The 12,216-nt window shown below is 35.2% G+C and overlaps 1 protein-coding gene and 1 long non-coding RNA gene across 5 annotated transcripts in view; one reads left to right on the top strand and one right to left on the bottom strand.

Moving 5' to 3' along the window:
• Window positions 1–3,913: 3,913 nt before the first annotated feature.
• Window positions 3,914–4,620, bottom strand: LOC309475747. Its single transcript, XR_014197831.1, has 3 exons — window positions 4,320–4,620; window positions 4,193–4,254; window positions 3,914–3,976 (listed from the first exon to the last, which is right to left on the bottom strand). It is a non-coding gene; the product is annotated as an uncharacterized lncRNA (long non-coding RNA).
• Window positions 4,621–5,205: 585 nt separating this feature from the next.
• The window catches only part of LOC309476000 (uncharacterized protein), a 28,205-nt gene continuing 21,194 nt past the window's right edge, over window positions 5,206–12,216 (top strand). For 2 of the 4 annotated variants that reach the window (XM_082139073.1, XM_082139070.1), the window contains exons 1-2: window positions 5,233–5,485; window positions 7,211–7,516. In XM_082139073.1, coding sequence (XP_081995199.1) covers window positions 5,440–5,485; window positions 7,211–7,516 — 352 coding nt within the window. In that variant the 5' untranslated portion in view covers window positions 5,233–5,439. Of the gene's footprint in view, window positions 5,486–7,210; window positions 7,517–12,216 lie in introns of all 4 variants that reach the window. The other 2 variants (XM_082139071.1, XM_082139072.1) reach the window with 2 other exon arrangements.

The raw sequence follows: 12,216 nt of genomic DNA, 5'->3' as shown, positions 1-12,216 counted from the left end.
TATTATTTATGGAGGGTGCATTAATCTGTGCATGTAGCAAAGCTTAACAACATTTATTAGCAGGGAAGTATCGCTGTTTTCAGTGTTTACAGTATTTTATTAAGTGAGGTATTGTTGTCAAGGCTCTCTCTTTCTGCCTGTGCCCCATTCGGCTTTCACCCAGCTGGGAAATTGTCACGATTTCCATGGATATTAAAATTTATTTAAAAAATTGACCAGTGTTTTTTTTGTGTGTGTTTTTATGTGACGGTAGCAAAACGTCCACTGAGAACATGAGGACCTGGAATCTGAATTGGGACTTGGCATTTTATAGCCGTCCAGTAAATAGAAAATTACATGGGTTTTTCTTTCTTTCCGCCAATTTAAAATTTATAAAAAAAATATTTAATGGGACATTCTGTTTAAATTTCTTTAGCATAACATAATCAGTAAAAATATCAGTAAATTATTTAAGGGGAACTTTAACTTTGAAGTGATTCAGGATATAAGAAGCCCTGTCCCAAATAGCACCCTAAACACTCACAGTCTTCTTAAGAGTCTGCACTTTCGTGACATAACACTTATTTGACTGTTTTGGAAAAAGTCTGCTTTAGTCCTTACCCTATCCCTATCCCTACCCCTAACTTTTCCTTAAAATCAGAGGGAAATGTTAGGTGAATAACACTGATGTTGAAGCACCTCACCCTGGTTGTAAGCCTAAACTTGACATAAACTGTAAACTTGTCCCTCAAATCTGATTGGTTGATTGGAAAGTTGGTCCAGGATCAACAAAGATGTTAATCCAGGAACATGTGGTACTTGGTGAAATCAAGTTCACCGTACAGACTTGTACACTTGGCGAGCACAGGCAATTTGAGGCCACGAGACCCAGGTCCACATGAAGTGTGCAATTTGGGATTCAGCCGTAGTGCTGGATGTTTATGGAGTGCACTCATTCAATCCCACAATGCACCACAATAGGGAGTTTACAACCGATGTACAATCAATGGCTGTCCGAATTCGTTCACTTGTTTTCATTCACTCCTTCAAGTGATCAGTATTAGTGGACTAACTTAGGGAATAGTGAATGAGGGTTAAGGGGGCGATTTCGGATTCAGCCTATGTGTACAACTGGGGTGCTTTTCAATTCTTATTTGTGCATCCTGATGTAGGCCTACGGCTAGAGAATACCCACAATGCACTGTGAGAGTCGCAATGAGTGGACTAAAGTGGACTTTATTAGTGGACTAACCAGGGAATAGGGAATGAGGATATAGGGGCAATTTTTAACATAACAAAGATAATTTGAAGTGCAAACAGAATATATATTTTATGTTGTTTAATGCTTTTGAGATGTGGTGTTTTCCTCAGTGCACAACTTACATTTTACAGCTGTAAGAAAGTCATGCAAATATTTCAGTTTGAGTCTCCGCCAAACTTCACAGTGAATGAGCGCTGCTGCTCACAAAACGGAGATCAATAGAATGGGAGCGCAATCATTCTGCCTAAAATATACATTTTGCTAAAATATTTGTTGCTGGATTTCTTATGTAGAATTTTTAACCTAAAAGTAAGTGTATTTTTATGAAGTAACTGTAAAGGGACTGTTGTAATGGGGTAAATCAAATGTAGGCTAATACTAGTTCAGATGAGGTAATGTGTGTTCCTCTAACAAGTTCAGATTTAGTCTGTACTTTTGTTACTATTTATTTTCATTTTTAGTTTAGTGAATAAGTGCTTTAAAAAGCTTTTTTATTATTATTTTAAAAGATTGTAATGTTCAAATGTTATACTAATAACATAAATAGGTTCTGCTTCCATTAACAGAACCACAGAGAATCGTATTCATATGTTTTTTTAAATAAAATCTTGGGCACAATACATTCAATCATTTAGCCTAACCAGAAAACCCGTAGGTTATATATTCACTATGTATTGTTTTCACATTCACTGTATTGTATTAATAGAAAGCCAGTTAATATTAACTTTATTTTTAACACAAAATGTTTCCAAAATTAAGTTTTAAAAGCATATACATGTTGTTACCATGGGGACGGGAAGATCTGTGTGACGTAGCGCATGCCTTGCTGTTTATGGGCGTGTTTGTTGAGCGTGTGGTGTTCGTTGTTTCTTTGGTAGGTGGCGCTGTAGGCTGTATCTGATACAAACAACGGGAAGATTCAGCCATTTTTGAACGGTGTGGAATATTCCTGAACCTAATGTTGAAATGAGACAACTTTGGTTACATCTGGAGGAAGAAAACACATTAGGCCTACATGAGAAGGGTAGAGATGACAAAAGATTATAAAGACGGAGGTTTACAAGCCATTGATTTTGATTCTATAAATGGGACCCTGAAAATTAACTGGTTGAAATCCTTTTTAAATCACAATCATTTTTAGTTTCATATTCCCAGAGAATTGTTTAAGAAATTAGGAGGAATATAATTTTTACTAAGTTGTGATTTCACCGTTCAACGTCTGCCAATTAAATTATCCAAATTTCATCAACAGGTTTTGTTATACTGGAAGATTTGATATAATCACAATTTTACACCACACAATACACCATTATGGAATAATAGATATATTACGGTTAGGAACAAATCTCTGTTTGACAAGAACTGGATGGAGAAAGGTATTTGGTCAGTGTCCCATTTAATTGATAGTAATAGTGAAATTATATATGAAAATTTCTGTGTTAAATATAATCTCATTTGCAATCGGGCCAAATTTGAATCTATTACTAAAGCCATCCCTAATTCTGTTATATGCCTAATTAAAGAAATTCTCTCTTATTCTGTCTCTATGATCCCACATATCCCAGCACTTTTAGTTGAAGGCCGTGATTTTAAAGGAAGCCAACTTTCAAACAAAACTGTTAGAAACAAATTTAACAACATTTATTTTCCTATATTAGCTTATAGAAACTCAATTTCACATTATTTCTCAAAAGATACCATTCACATACTTAGAACCAAAATATTAAAAATTCCCTTTACCTCCCAAAGTTAAAGAAGTTCATTTTAAAATTTAAAATGGGATATATCCATCGAGTGAATATTTACAACTTCGATTTGGATTTGACTCAAATAAATGTTTATTTTGTGGTGATATTGAAACCACGGAGCATTTTTTTTTTTTTTTTTTGAGTTTGAGGCCTTATGGTCTGATATTTATGACTGGCTTTACCCAAAGATACCTCACCTCGAAGAATTCACTGCAAAGGACATTATCTATGGACTTATAATGAACGATAACAAAGATAACTTCCTGGTTAACAATATCCTCATGCTTGGAAAATTTTATGTTCACAAATCAAAATACCTAAAGATGAAACCAATGTTCTGTGCATTTCATGGTGAATTTGTTTCTTATACAAAAGCCCTCAAAGTGATAAAAAAAAAGAAAAACGCAATTAGTCTTTTTTCCACCATAGAAGCAAAGGAAAAACCTTAGCCCCTTATTTATTTATTTATTTATTTATTTTCTTAATTTTCTTCTGTGTATTTGTGATTATTCATGCACCTGTTCATGCACCAAATTCATGCACCAAAAAAATTGTTGAAATGAGACTGCTGGAGGATCGGGAGAAAGCAGAAGAAAGATATACTAATAGTTAAGAAATTAATGGTTTTATGAGAGACAATTTTTATTCTTGTATACAGATTTATACAGATGGATCTAAAGATCCAGTCGAACAAAAAGTGGGAGTAGGAGTATATATTCCAAAACGAATATTCGTAATTATTAGGCTATGTTTGAGTTTCATCTCAAACAAGCAGTAGAATTTAATTAAATGCATTAGATTAATTGGAACTCTGCCAGTGTCTACTATAAACATTACTCCGACTAAAATATCATGTAGTAGTCGTTGTTTTTGTGCACGAGACCATAGACTGTAAAAAAATGAGGTTTTAAATCCTTACCTTGTTCACATTTCTTCTGAAGGCCATTGAGGTAGAGGCCTCAGTTTCTGGGGCAGGTTGTGTAAAATCCTACAATAAAAGAGATGTGTAAGGGCCAGTCCCTTTTTTATGCCACACATTCAAATGTTTGCCATAATAAAAAGCCCAGTGCATTCACATCAGCAACCGTCTGAGAACACACAGACAGAGCGTCTTCATTTCCCTAATAAATAAAAAGTAGGCCAATGTAAAGCATAACTGTTGTAAAGCAGGTTATGTTTGGTGTTCTGTCTGCTGCATACTGACCTCTGTGTGGGAGACTGTGTGTATGTGTGCTGGCTTCAACAGGGACACTGTATTTCCCTCTACTGCAGAACATACAGACAGCCATATTTAAAACTTAAAAAAGTAGTAATGTATTGCACATACTTACTTGCTTGCTTAGAGGAGCCAGCACCAGGGTCAGATTGTACAGCACCTGTAATCACATCCATAATCGGCCGTCCCTTATTACCTACTCAGAGCCAACTCCTCCGCCAGTGTATTCTGGTTTTCTGAATTTAACTCTTTATTTCTGTTTGCTGCAAACAAGTGTTTGTGATAAAATGTTCACAAAAATAATAAAAGGTTGTGGTAAATACTCACCACTTTGAATTATATTTTTATATTTTGTCTTTATATGCTGCAAAGAACATTTGGAGTTGGGGTTGCATCTAAAAATCAATGAATATTAATCTTTCTTAGTACATGCACATTTTTATATATAGGCTATAGGCTATATTACATAGGCTGCTACACATACAGAACTTTACATAAATATAGAACGTATTTGTTTAACTTACACATTAACAATCAGCAATCTTTCTCCAACAGTCTTCTCTTGCTTTGGCAGCAGAGACCGTATTGTTTCGAGCTTGAAATACATATTTAAATTCATCGTAATTCTGAATGATTATCTCTTGCTCCTCCGCGGAAAAATATATCGCTCTCGCTCTACCCGCGATTGGTTGTTCAGTGTCGACGTCACTCTTTTATGTGCACGCGCGCGTGGAGTAATCATAGCTTGAGGACCAACCCTTCATTGACAGAGAAAGTTGATGAGCTGCATCATGGTACCAATAAAGCCTGATTGCATCGGTTTGGTTTTGTCAACTCAAAACTAATCCTGTAACCTCGAGTTTGTTCAGCTACCTTCATGGTACAGGCCCCAGTTCTCCCCTGTTTATGGGCGTGTGTTTGTTGATCGTGTGGTGTTCGTTGGTAGGTGGCGCTGTAGACTGTATCTGATACAGGAAGATTCAGCCATTTTTTCGATTTTTATTTTGAAATCAATAAGCAGACCAGTCTCTTTCAGAATAATATAAATAATCAAGATTTACTTCACCAATAAATTGGCGTAAACGTCTCGACGTGTTTTGTTTGTTTGTTGTTCTGTTCGTCGTCTCGTATAATGAGATCTCTGGTTCAGGGCGCGGCTCAGAAACACTGAGAGAACAGAGGACTTTAATAACTCTACGGATCATCTACTATCCAGCATTCATCTCTACAGCAACATGAAGAGCGCACTTACACATGTTCTTTTCTTATTATGTGCGATCGGTAAGTGACTGTTATTTTTTTAACATAACTGCACTTTCGTTTTCGTTTTCTACACACTGGAAATGAGTATTTTCTTTCGAAATATTTTATTATTCTTTGAATTTCAATATGTAACAACTGTGATCACAAGCTGTAGGACATATTTTGTATAGTGCACAATAATGACTACGTGATATTTTAGTCGGAGTAATAGTCATGGTAGACACAGGCCTTGTTTTCAACGCGTAGTCGCGACATGGTTCATTGAGTTCCTAATAATCTAATGCATTGAATTAAATTCTATTGTTTGTTTGAGACTAAACTCAAATATAGCCTAAAAATGGTTTACTCATTTGTTGGTAATTGTTATTAAGAGTGAGTTATAAGTTTGTGTTCCTCAAATGCAAATATTCATCCGTTGTTGTTAGTAGTATAAGCGTACATGCATAAGCAACATGATGTGCATAAACAGAACAGTGTAGACTCAGATTTAATGCAGACTGCAGCAAATCATGTGAGATGTATTCAGAGCCGCCTTAACCTAATGTTAGGCCCCGGGGCTGAGAGGTTTTGTAGGCCCCCCATCCCCTCGATTTATAGAGTCTCATTTTAAAAAAGTGTAAACGCCTATCTAGGTAATCTACATCACAAAATGCATTAGTTTCTTTCGAGACCTACAACAGTGAGTTTTTTTATATTGTTTTTAATTTTAATATTGTTATTAACATATCACTGAGCACATAAACACAAGACACTTTATTTAACAACCACACACAGCAACTACATTTCAACTTTATGCAAATGAGAAGCGATTTTCGCGAGCGACAACCAATAGGAAAGAAGCCTTTCAGTGGAGCTCCCGTCACCGTCTCGAGTGCAGTGCAGGACAGAGTTCAAGGGCGATTTCACTGTTTATGATTTGACTGTACCACAAACATGGATATAATAAAATAATGCATGGAAAAGAAACTGTCGACAGTCTCAGTGAGTTTAATTCATACATTTATAGTTCGAGTGTTGTAGTTTTATGATGCAAGTTTAGCACTGCTGAAGTTCATTTTACAGTTTCCCCTGCATTATGTTGACTATTAGGGACAATAAAATTGATTATTTGTCAAATTCGGAAGACGTTTTAATAATTTATGACAGTATGAGTGAGTTTAATTTAGATTGATCGATCGTTAATCTAGTAAATGATTTAATCCCTGAACACTGCTGTGTGGTAATATAAAAACACTCTCCCAACAGCATACTGTTTCTTTTGAGCCTAATTCCTAGTCAAATTAAAATTATATAGTTGTATAATATCACTTGTGGTGGTGTTTTGTATAGATGTGGCCAGACGAGCAGTCTAATAACGCCTCATTCGCGCCGCGGGACCTCTAGACGCGCGTAAACGCGTCTTTGCATTGACTTAACATTGAAATCACTCGCGCCAGACGCTCTATTCGCGTTTGGTGTGAACGCACCATAACAATAACATTAGAGCGACAGCACTACCAACGTCCACAAGCGACTAGCGACATACAGCGACAAAATCTGACAAGTTAAAACAATATGACCTTTTCAGCTCATCATGAACCTGAACATGGGAGGCCCCTGAACTTGGGAGGCCCCTGGGCTTCAGCCCAGGTAAGCCCGTGCATTAATGCGGCCTTGGATGTATTAGTGCCACTGATCAGTTTGAAGACTTCTGAGTGTTCTGTATGTTTAATTTCTGACTGTCTGTTTCTGTTTGTTCTCCAGGTGTGTTTGGTGAAGCAGATATAACAGAGACAGTGTCCGCCATTGAGGGAGATTCTGTCACTTTACACACTGGTGTTACTGAAATACAGAGTAGTGATGTGATAGAATGGAGGTTAAATGAAAATCGCATTACTATAATCAGTGGTGACTCCATCATTACTGAAGAGTCATCCAGAGACAGACTGAAGCTGGACAAACAGACTGGAGATCTCATGATCACAAACATCAAAACCACAGACTCTGGAGAATATAAACTAAAGATCAGAAACACCAGAGGGTCCTCAGTGCAGACATTCAGTGTCAGTGGTGAGTGTCTGAGTTTATAATTAAATAATTGCTAAACATAATTAACACCCTATGAAAAATTTAAATTCTCCACAATGTTTTGTTACAGATGCAAAATGTTACTGGCAAACTGTCATTTATACAAAGAATTTCAGTTTAAAATGAGATATTTATAAATAAATTATTTGGCATTATCTGAGAAGAAAACTGACAAACAGACCCTTTAATATTCAATGCAATTGCTGCTTTATTATAAGGAAAAACAACAGATTTCATATTTATTTTAATTATATGGTAAAATTATCATATCAATAAAGTCACCAGTTGGACTTATATTACTTAAAAAGACAGTTAAAATATGTAATTTAAAGCAACACTATGTAACTTTTCAACCTTCATAATATATTTCCAAGATCCTTGTGATGGTACATCGACTTACAATAGGTTGAATGACACGTCTGCCATAGCCTGACAGGGTCTGTATCGCTTTTACTGGCACTATGTAACTTCGGGGTTCGGGTAGTAACCAGAGCACAAAAAGAACTACAAAATTCGACTGCTTTACGGCATACGTCACTTCCCCCACCACTTCGTCAAATTTGGACGTGAGAGGCCAACCAGCGTTTGTTTTCGGCTTTCGTGCATATGTTTTTGTCATGGGGGTTGTTTACACCTGGCCACTTCATGCATTTTCTCAGATCGGATAGCTATCCGATCGTGAAAAGTCCAGGTTTAAATGCCCTCCGAAACACATTTGAGACGGATTTGAATCCGATCCCTCAAACCACTTCAGGAAGAGATCTGAGACGCATTCCAGACGAAACTGGACAAGTGTAAATGCATATGGTTTTTGAAACCACATTTGTAAATTGTAGCCCTACTCCTCCCAAAAATGCTAAAAAAAACAAACAAAAAAAACGTGTGAGAGCGTTGTATAGGCTATATGTTATATCCAGATATGACGACGCGCTGGAACACGCATCACCGCAGATGAGCAACTGCATCAAGCCAACGTGCAAACTATCGCAAATCAAAGTGAAAGTAAGTCGCAGACGCTTAACACACAATCTTCATCATTAAAAGTAAAGAAACGAAATGATCTTACCAGGGCTGTTACTGCTCTCTCTTATTGCGGTCTTTGATTTTGAAATTGTAGCTGATGATCTATAAAATGCAGCTCATGTCTCGGTGACGTGCACTCCATTAAATCTGCATATAGCGCGAGAATTGAAGATCGGATTTAAATCCGTTTCGCAAAAATACATTTATGTGACCAGGTGTAAATGGAATCGTTTTGATAAATCAGATAGCTATGCCTCACGAATTAGTTTGCCAGCTGAACTCAGGTGTTGTGAGGTGTATTTATCACGTAGTCCTGAGGGATATCAGACGACGCTGTTGACGTTGATTCCTGCGATTATCATGAGAACAGCTTTCAATATCTCACATAATTATCATAAATAACCCTAACGTAGAGGTTGTAAATAGTGTAAACGAGCACAATTTGCAAACTATTATGGGTAATTCTTAAACTATGGTAGGCTACTCTTTGAGCTAAACAGTTTCAGAAAATAAAAACATTTCTACAAACAGTTTTTTAGTATCAGTTGGTTTCTCAATCTGTCTAGAAACCTTCCCTTAAGTTGGCTGTGATGATTTGTATTGAATAATATATATATTTTGCGATTTTTATCAGACAGTCCAAGAAAACGGTCATTTCCATCACATAGCAAAACATGTGTTTTGAAGAGAAAATAATTAAATATCTTCTGTTATAAATATATTTGATTAAATAGCACACACATCTCTGATCAAATTTGTAATTTATTTATTTTTCAGAAATGTAACTGTAAAGATTTTACAATGTTTACACTAAAAAACACCTAAAACTAGATCACTGGAACATTTCATTTACTTATCATAGCTCAAAATCATGTATTTCTCAAAGTGTATACACATATCTTACCCATAACTGCACAATTATCAACACCACAGAATATAGTTGTTTTGATTGTATGTTTTTTATATGTTTTACTTTAAAATATGTGTTGTGGTGGAAGAGACAGTGTGTGGCGGAAATTACATAGATAGGCAACTTCCAATTAAAAACTATTTTTCTACTGCTCTATAGTGAACCAGAGCAAATCAATAAGCAACAACATTAAAAACACATATAATCAATATTTTTAAATGAAAAACAATCCAAAAAATGAAAAAGACATGAATTGTGTTAAAAATCAGCAAATCATTTCTTCACTGCTTTCTACATGCTGAACTAGGACAAACTAGTACAAACTAGAGCAAACCCTTTATGTCATCATTGCCTTAATATAACCAGTTGAATATAATGTTGAATAACAGATAAAATAGGCAATATTTAAGTGGATCTGATTTTATTCTTTCTCTATATGATCTTGACCTCTGTGCTGTGGTATTGCTTGCCATATTAAAGAAAGAGCCAAGACATCATGCCAAACTTACTTATCTATTGTTCTCCTATTTACCAACAATATTGTAACAATAATAAATAATAAAATATTTTAACTTAACCTTTTCATGCATGAATTATGATAACCTCAGTCAGGATTTTTTTCCTATGTGTTTTTATTGCTCTTATAGGGCATGAAAAACAAGATTTGAATTGTTTGTTTTTTTTGTTTGTTTGTTTGTTTGTTTGTTTTACACATTTTTCAAAGAGATTTTCAGATGTCCAGTTGAGTGGACAGCATGCGTTTATAGTTTAAACGGAAGAGATACTGTATTAAACATACCGTAATACAATAATCAAATAGATAAAGTATGTGTATTTAACAAACTAATCAATAAAATTATATCAAATCATGTGAAAACTATAAAATATATACAAAAAAATATAAATGGGAAATATTGCAAAGGCTTCATACAACTTCATACAAGTTGCACTTCGCGTGTCTTTGATATCAGAACATGAGGACGTGATTCCATCTGAATCTTCTACTGCCTGTCAAGGTACAACTGTGGAAACCACTCAGATGCTCCCTCCAGTGCACCAGAGTATGTCCATTTGCCCTTATTAGCTGATAATTCTGATTATGTTCAAGACGGACACATTTCTATCATAGCCCTCCTCTGAGAAAACCTAGCGATACGTTTTTTTCAATCTCATCTGAAATGAGCAGTGTTGGGGGTAACGCATTACAAATAACATGCATAACCCATTCAGATTACTTTTTGATGTTACAAGTAATGTGTTACAAGTAACATGCATTACATAATCAGATTACTTTTTGATGTTACGAGTAAAGAAACGCATTACAATAACGTGCATTACGAAATCAGATTACTTTTTGATCTAACAAGAAAAGTAATGCATTACAAGTCACATACATTATGTAATCACATAACTTTTTTGATGTCAATGAAAATTACATTCTAATAATACAAATACATTTATTTACAGTCAAAAAAGTCACTGCAGATTAAGTATTTTCGTATGAACTATCGTATGAAGTATGAACTGTAGCTGAAATATAGCCATTGATGCATGAGGTCCACTATAGTGGACAGATGATTAATCAGATTTTTCTCCCAATCTAAAATTTGGGAAATGTAACTGTGATATGACTCATTAGATATTGCTTGATGCTGCAATATATATATTTTTTTTTACCTAAAAAGAGTCTCCTAGCATAGAAGGAATAGGTGGATATTCCAGAGAAACTTGGCATTTCTGACTGACCATTGGCCATCTTGGTTTGGAGGGGAAAAAAATCAAAACATAATGGCTTACCACTTGGTGACAATGTATAGGATGATGCATCAGGGTCCACTGAAGAGGATGATGTGCAATTAAGCCATCAAAACCCATGCAAATTTAAGAAAATGTTTTTTTAATAGCTGTCCACTGTAGTGACCACTATGCGTGAAAGGGTTAATTAATTATATGTTTTTTTACATTAAAGTTTTAGTATTATAGCCCAAATAATTTGCTGTTTAGCACGAACAATGTCATTTCCACCACAACCTGTCTTTACCACCACAATGACCACCGTGGTGGAAATGACTGTGGTGGAAATGACATTTCCCCCCTTTCTCTCTAAAATATCATGCTATGTTAGCCTGCTAATATTAGTTTTAGAGTTAGCATTAAATATACACAAATTACACATTATTAAATTAAATTTATCCAGTTATTTGTACGTCCATGTGAAATATGAGCCGTTTGGAAATGACGACTAATAAACATACTCTCAGTTTTAGTCATATTTACCTTGATTTTTCTTCTTTTCATCAGCCCCAAAGAGATCACCCTTCCACCCAGCCTTGTGTTCCACTGTGGGGTTTCTGTTGCTATGGTTACTAAGTATACAAACCTAAAACAATGATCCCAGGATTCTATTTTGTACAGTGTGGTGGAAATGACAGTGAACCCAAGGGACAAGGGTTCTACTTATGAAAAATATAGGAAAATGTGAATAAATATTGCAATATATAATATGTATAATTGAATTAGACAATATTTTATCATTTGTACTTGAAATCTACATTATTTAAATATTTAATTTAGAATTAAGCGAGGTTGAAGGTACAAAGTCTGACTTAGGGACAGAGGGAAAACAGTAAAAACCATGCATAAAAGGCCTCATATTATATAATAAAAAGAATGATTGAGCCATGATACATTTTTTATAAGTTCCCCTTGGGGTGAAGTAAATGTGGCAAAAACAAAAAAAGAAGAAATG

Source organism: Leuciscus leuciscus (assembly GCF_965113295.1).
Source record: "Leuciscus leuciscus genome assembly, chromosome: 15".
NCBI classification, from domain to species: Eukaryota; Metazoa; Chordata; class Actinopteri; order Cypriniformes; family Leuciscidae; genus Leuciscus; species Leuciscus leuciscus.
Note: the sequence above shows the minus strand (reverse complement) of the source record. Positions and strands in the feature narration are given on the sequence as shown.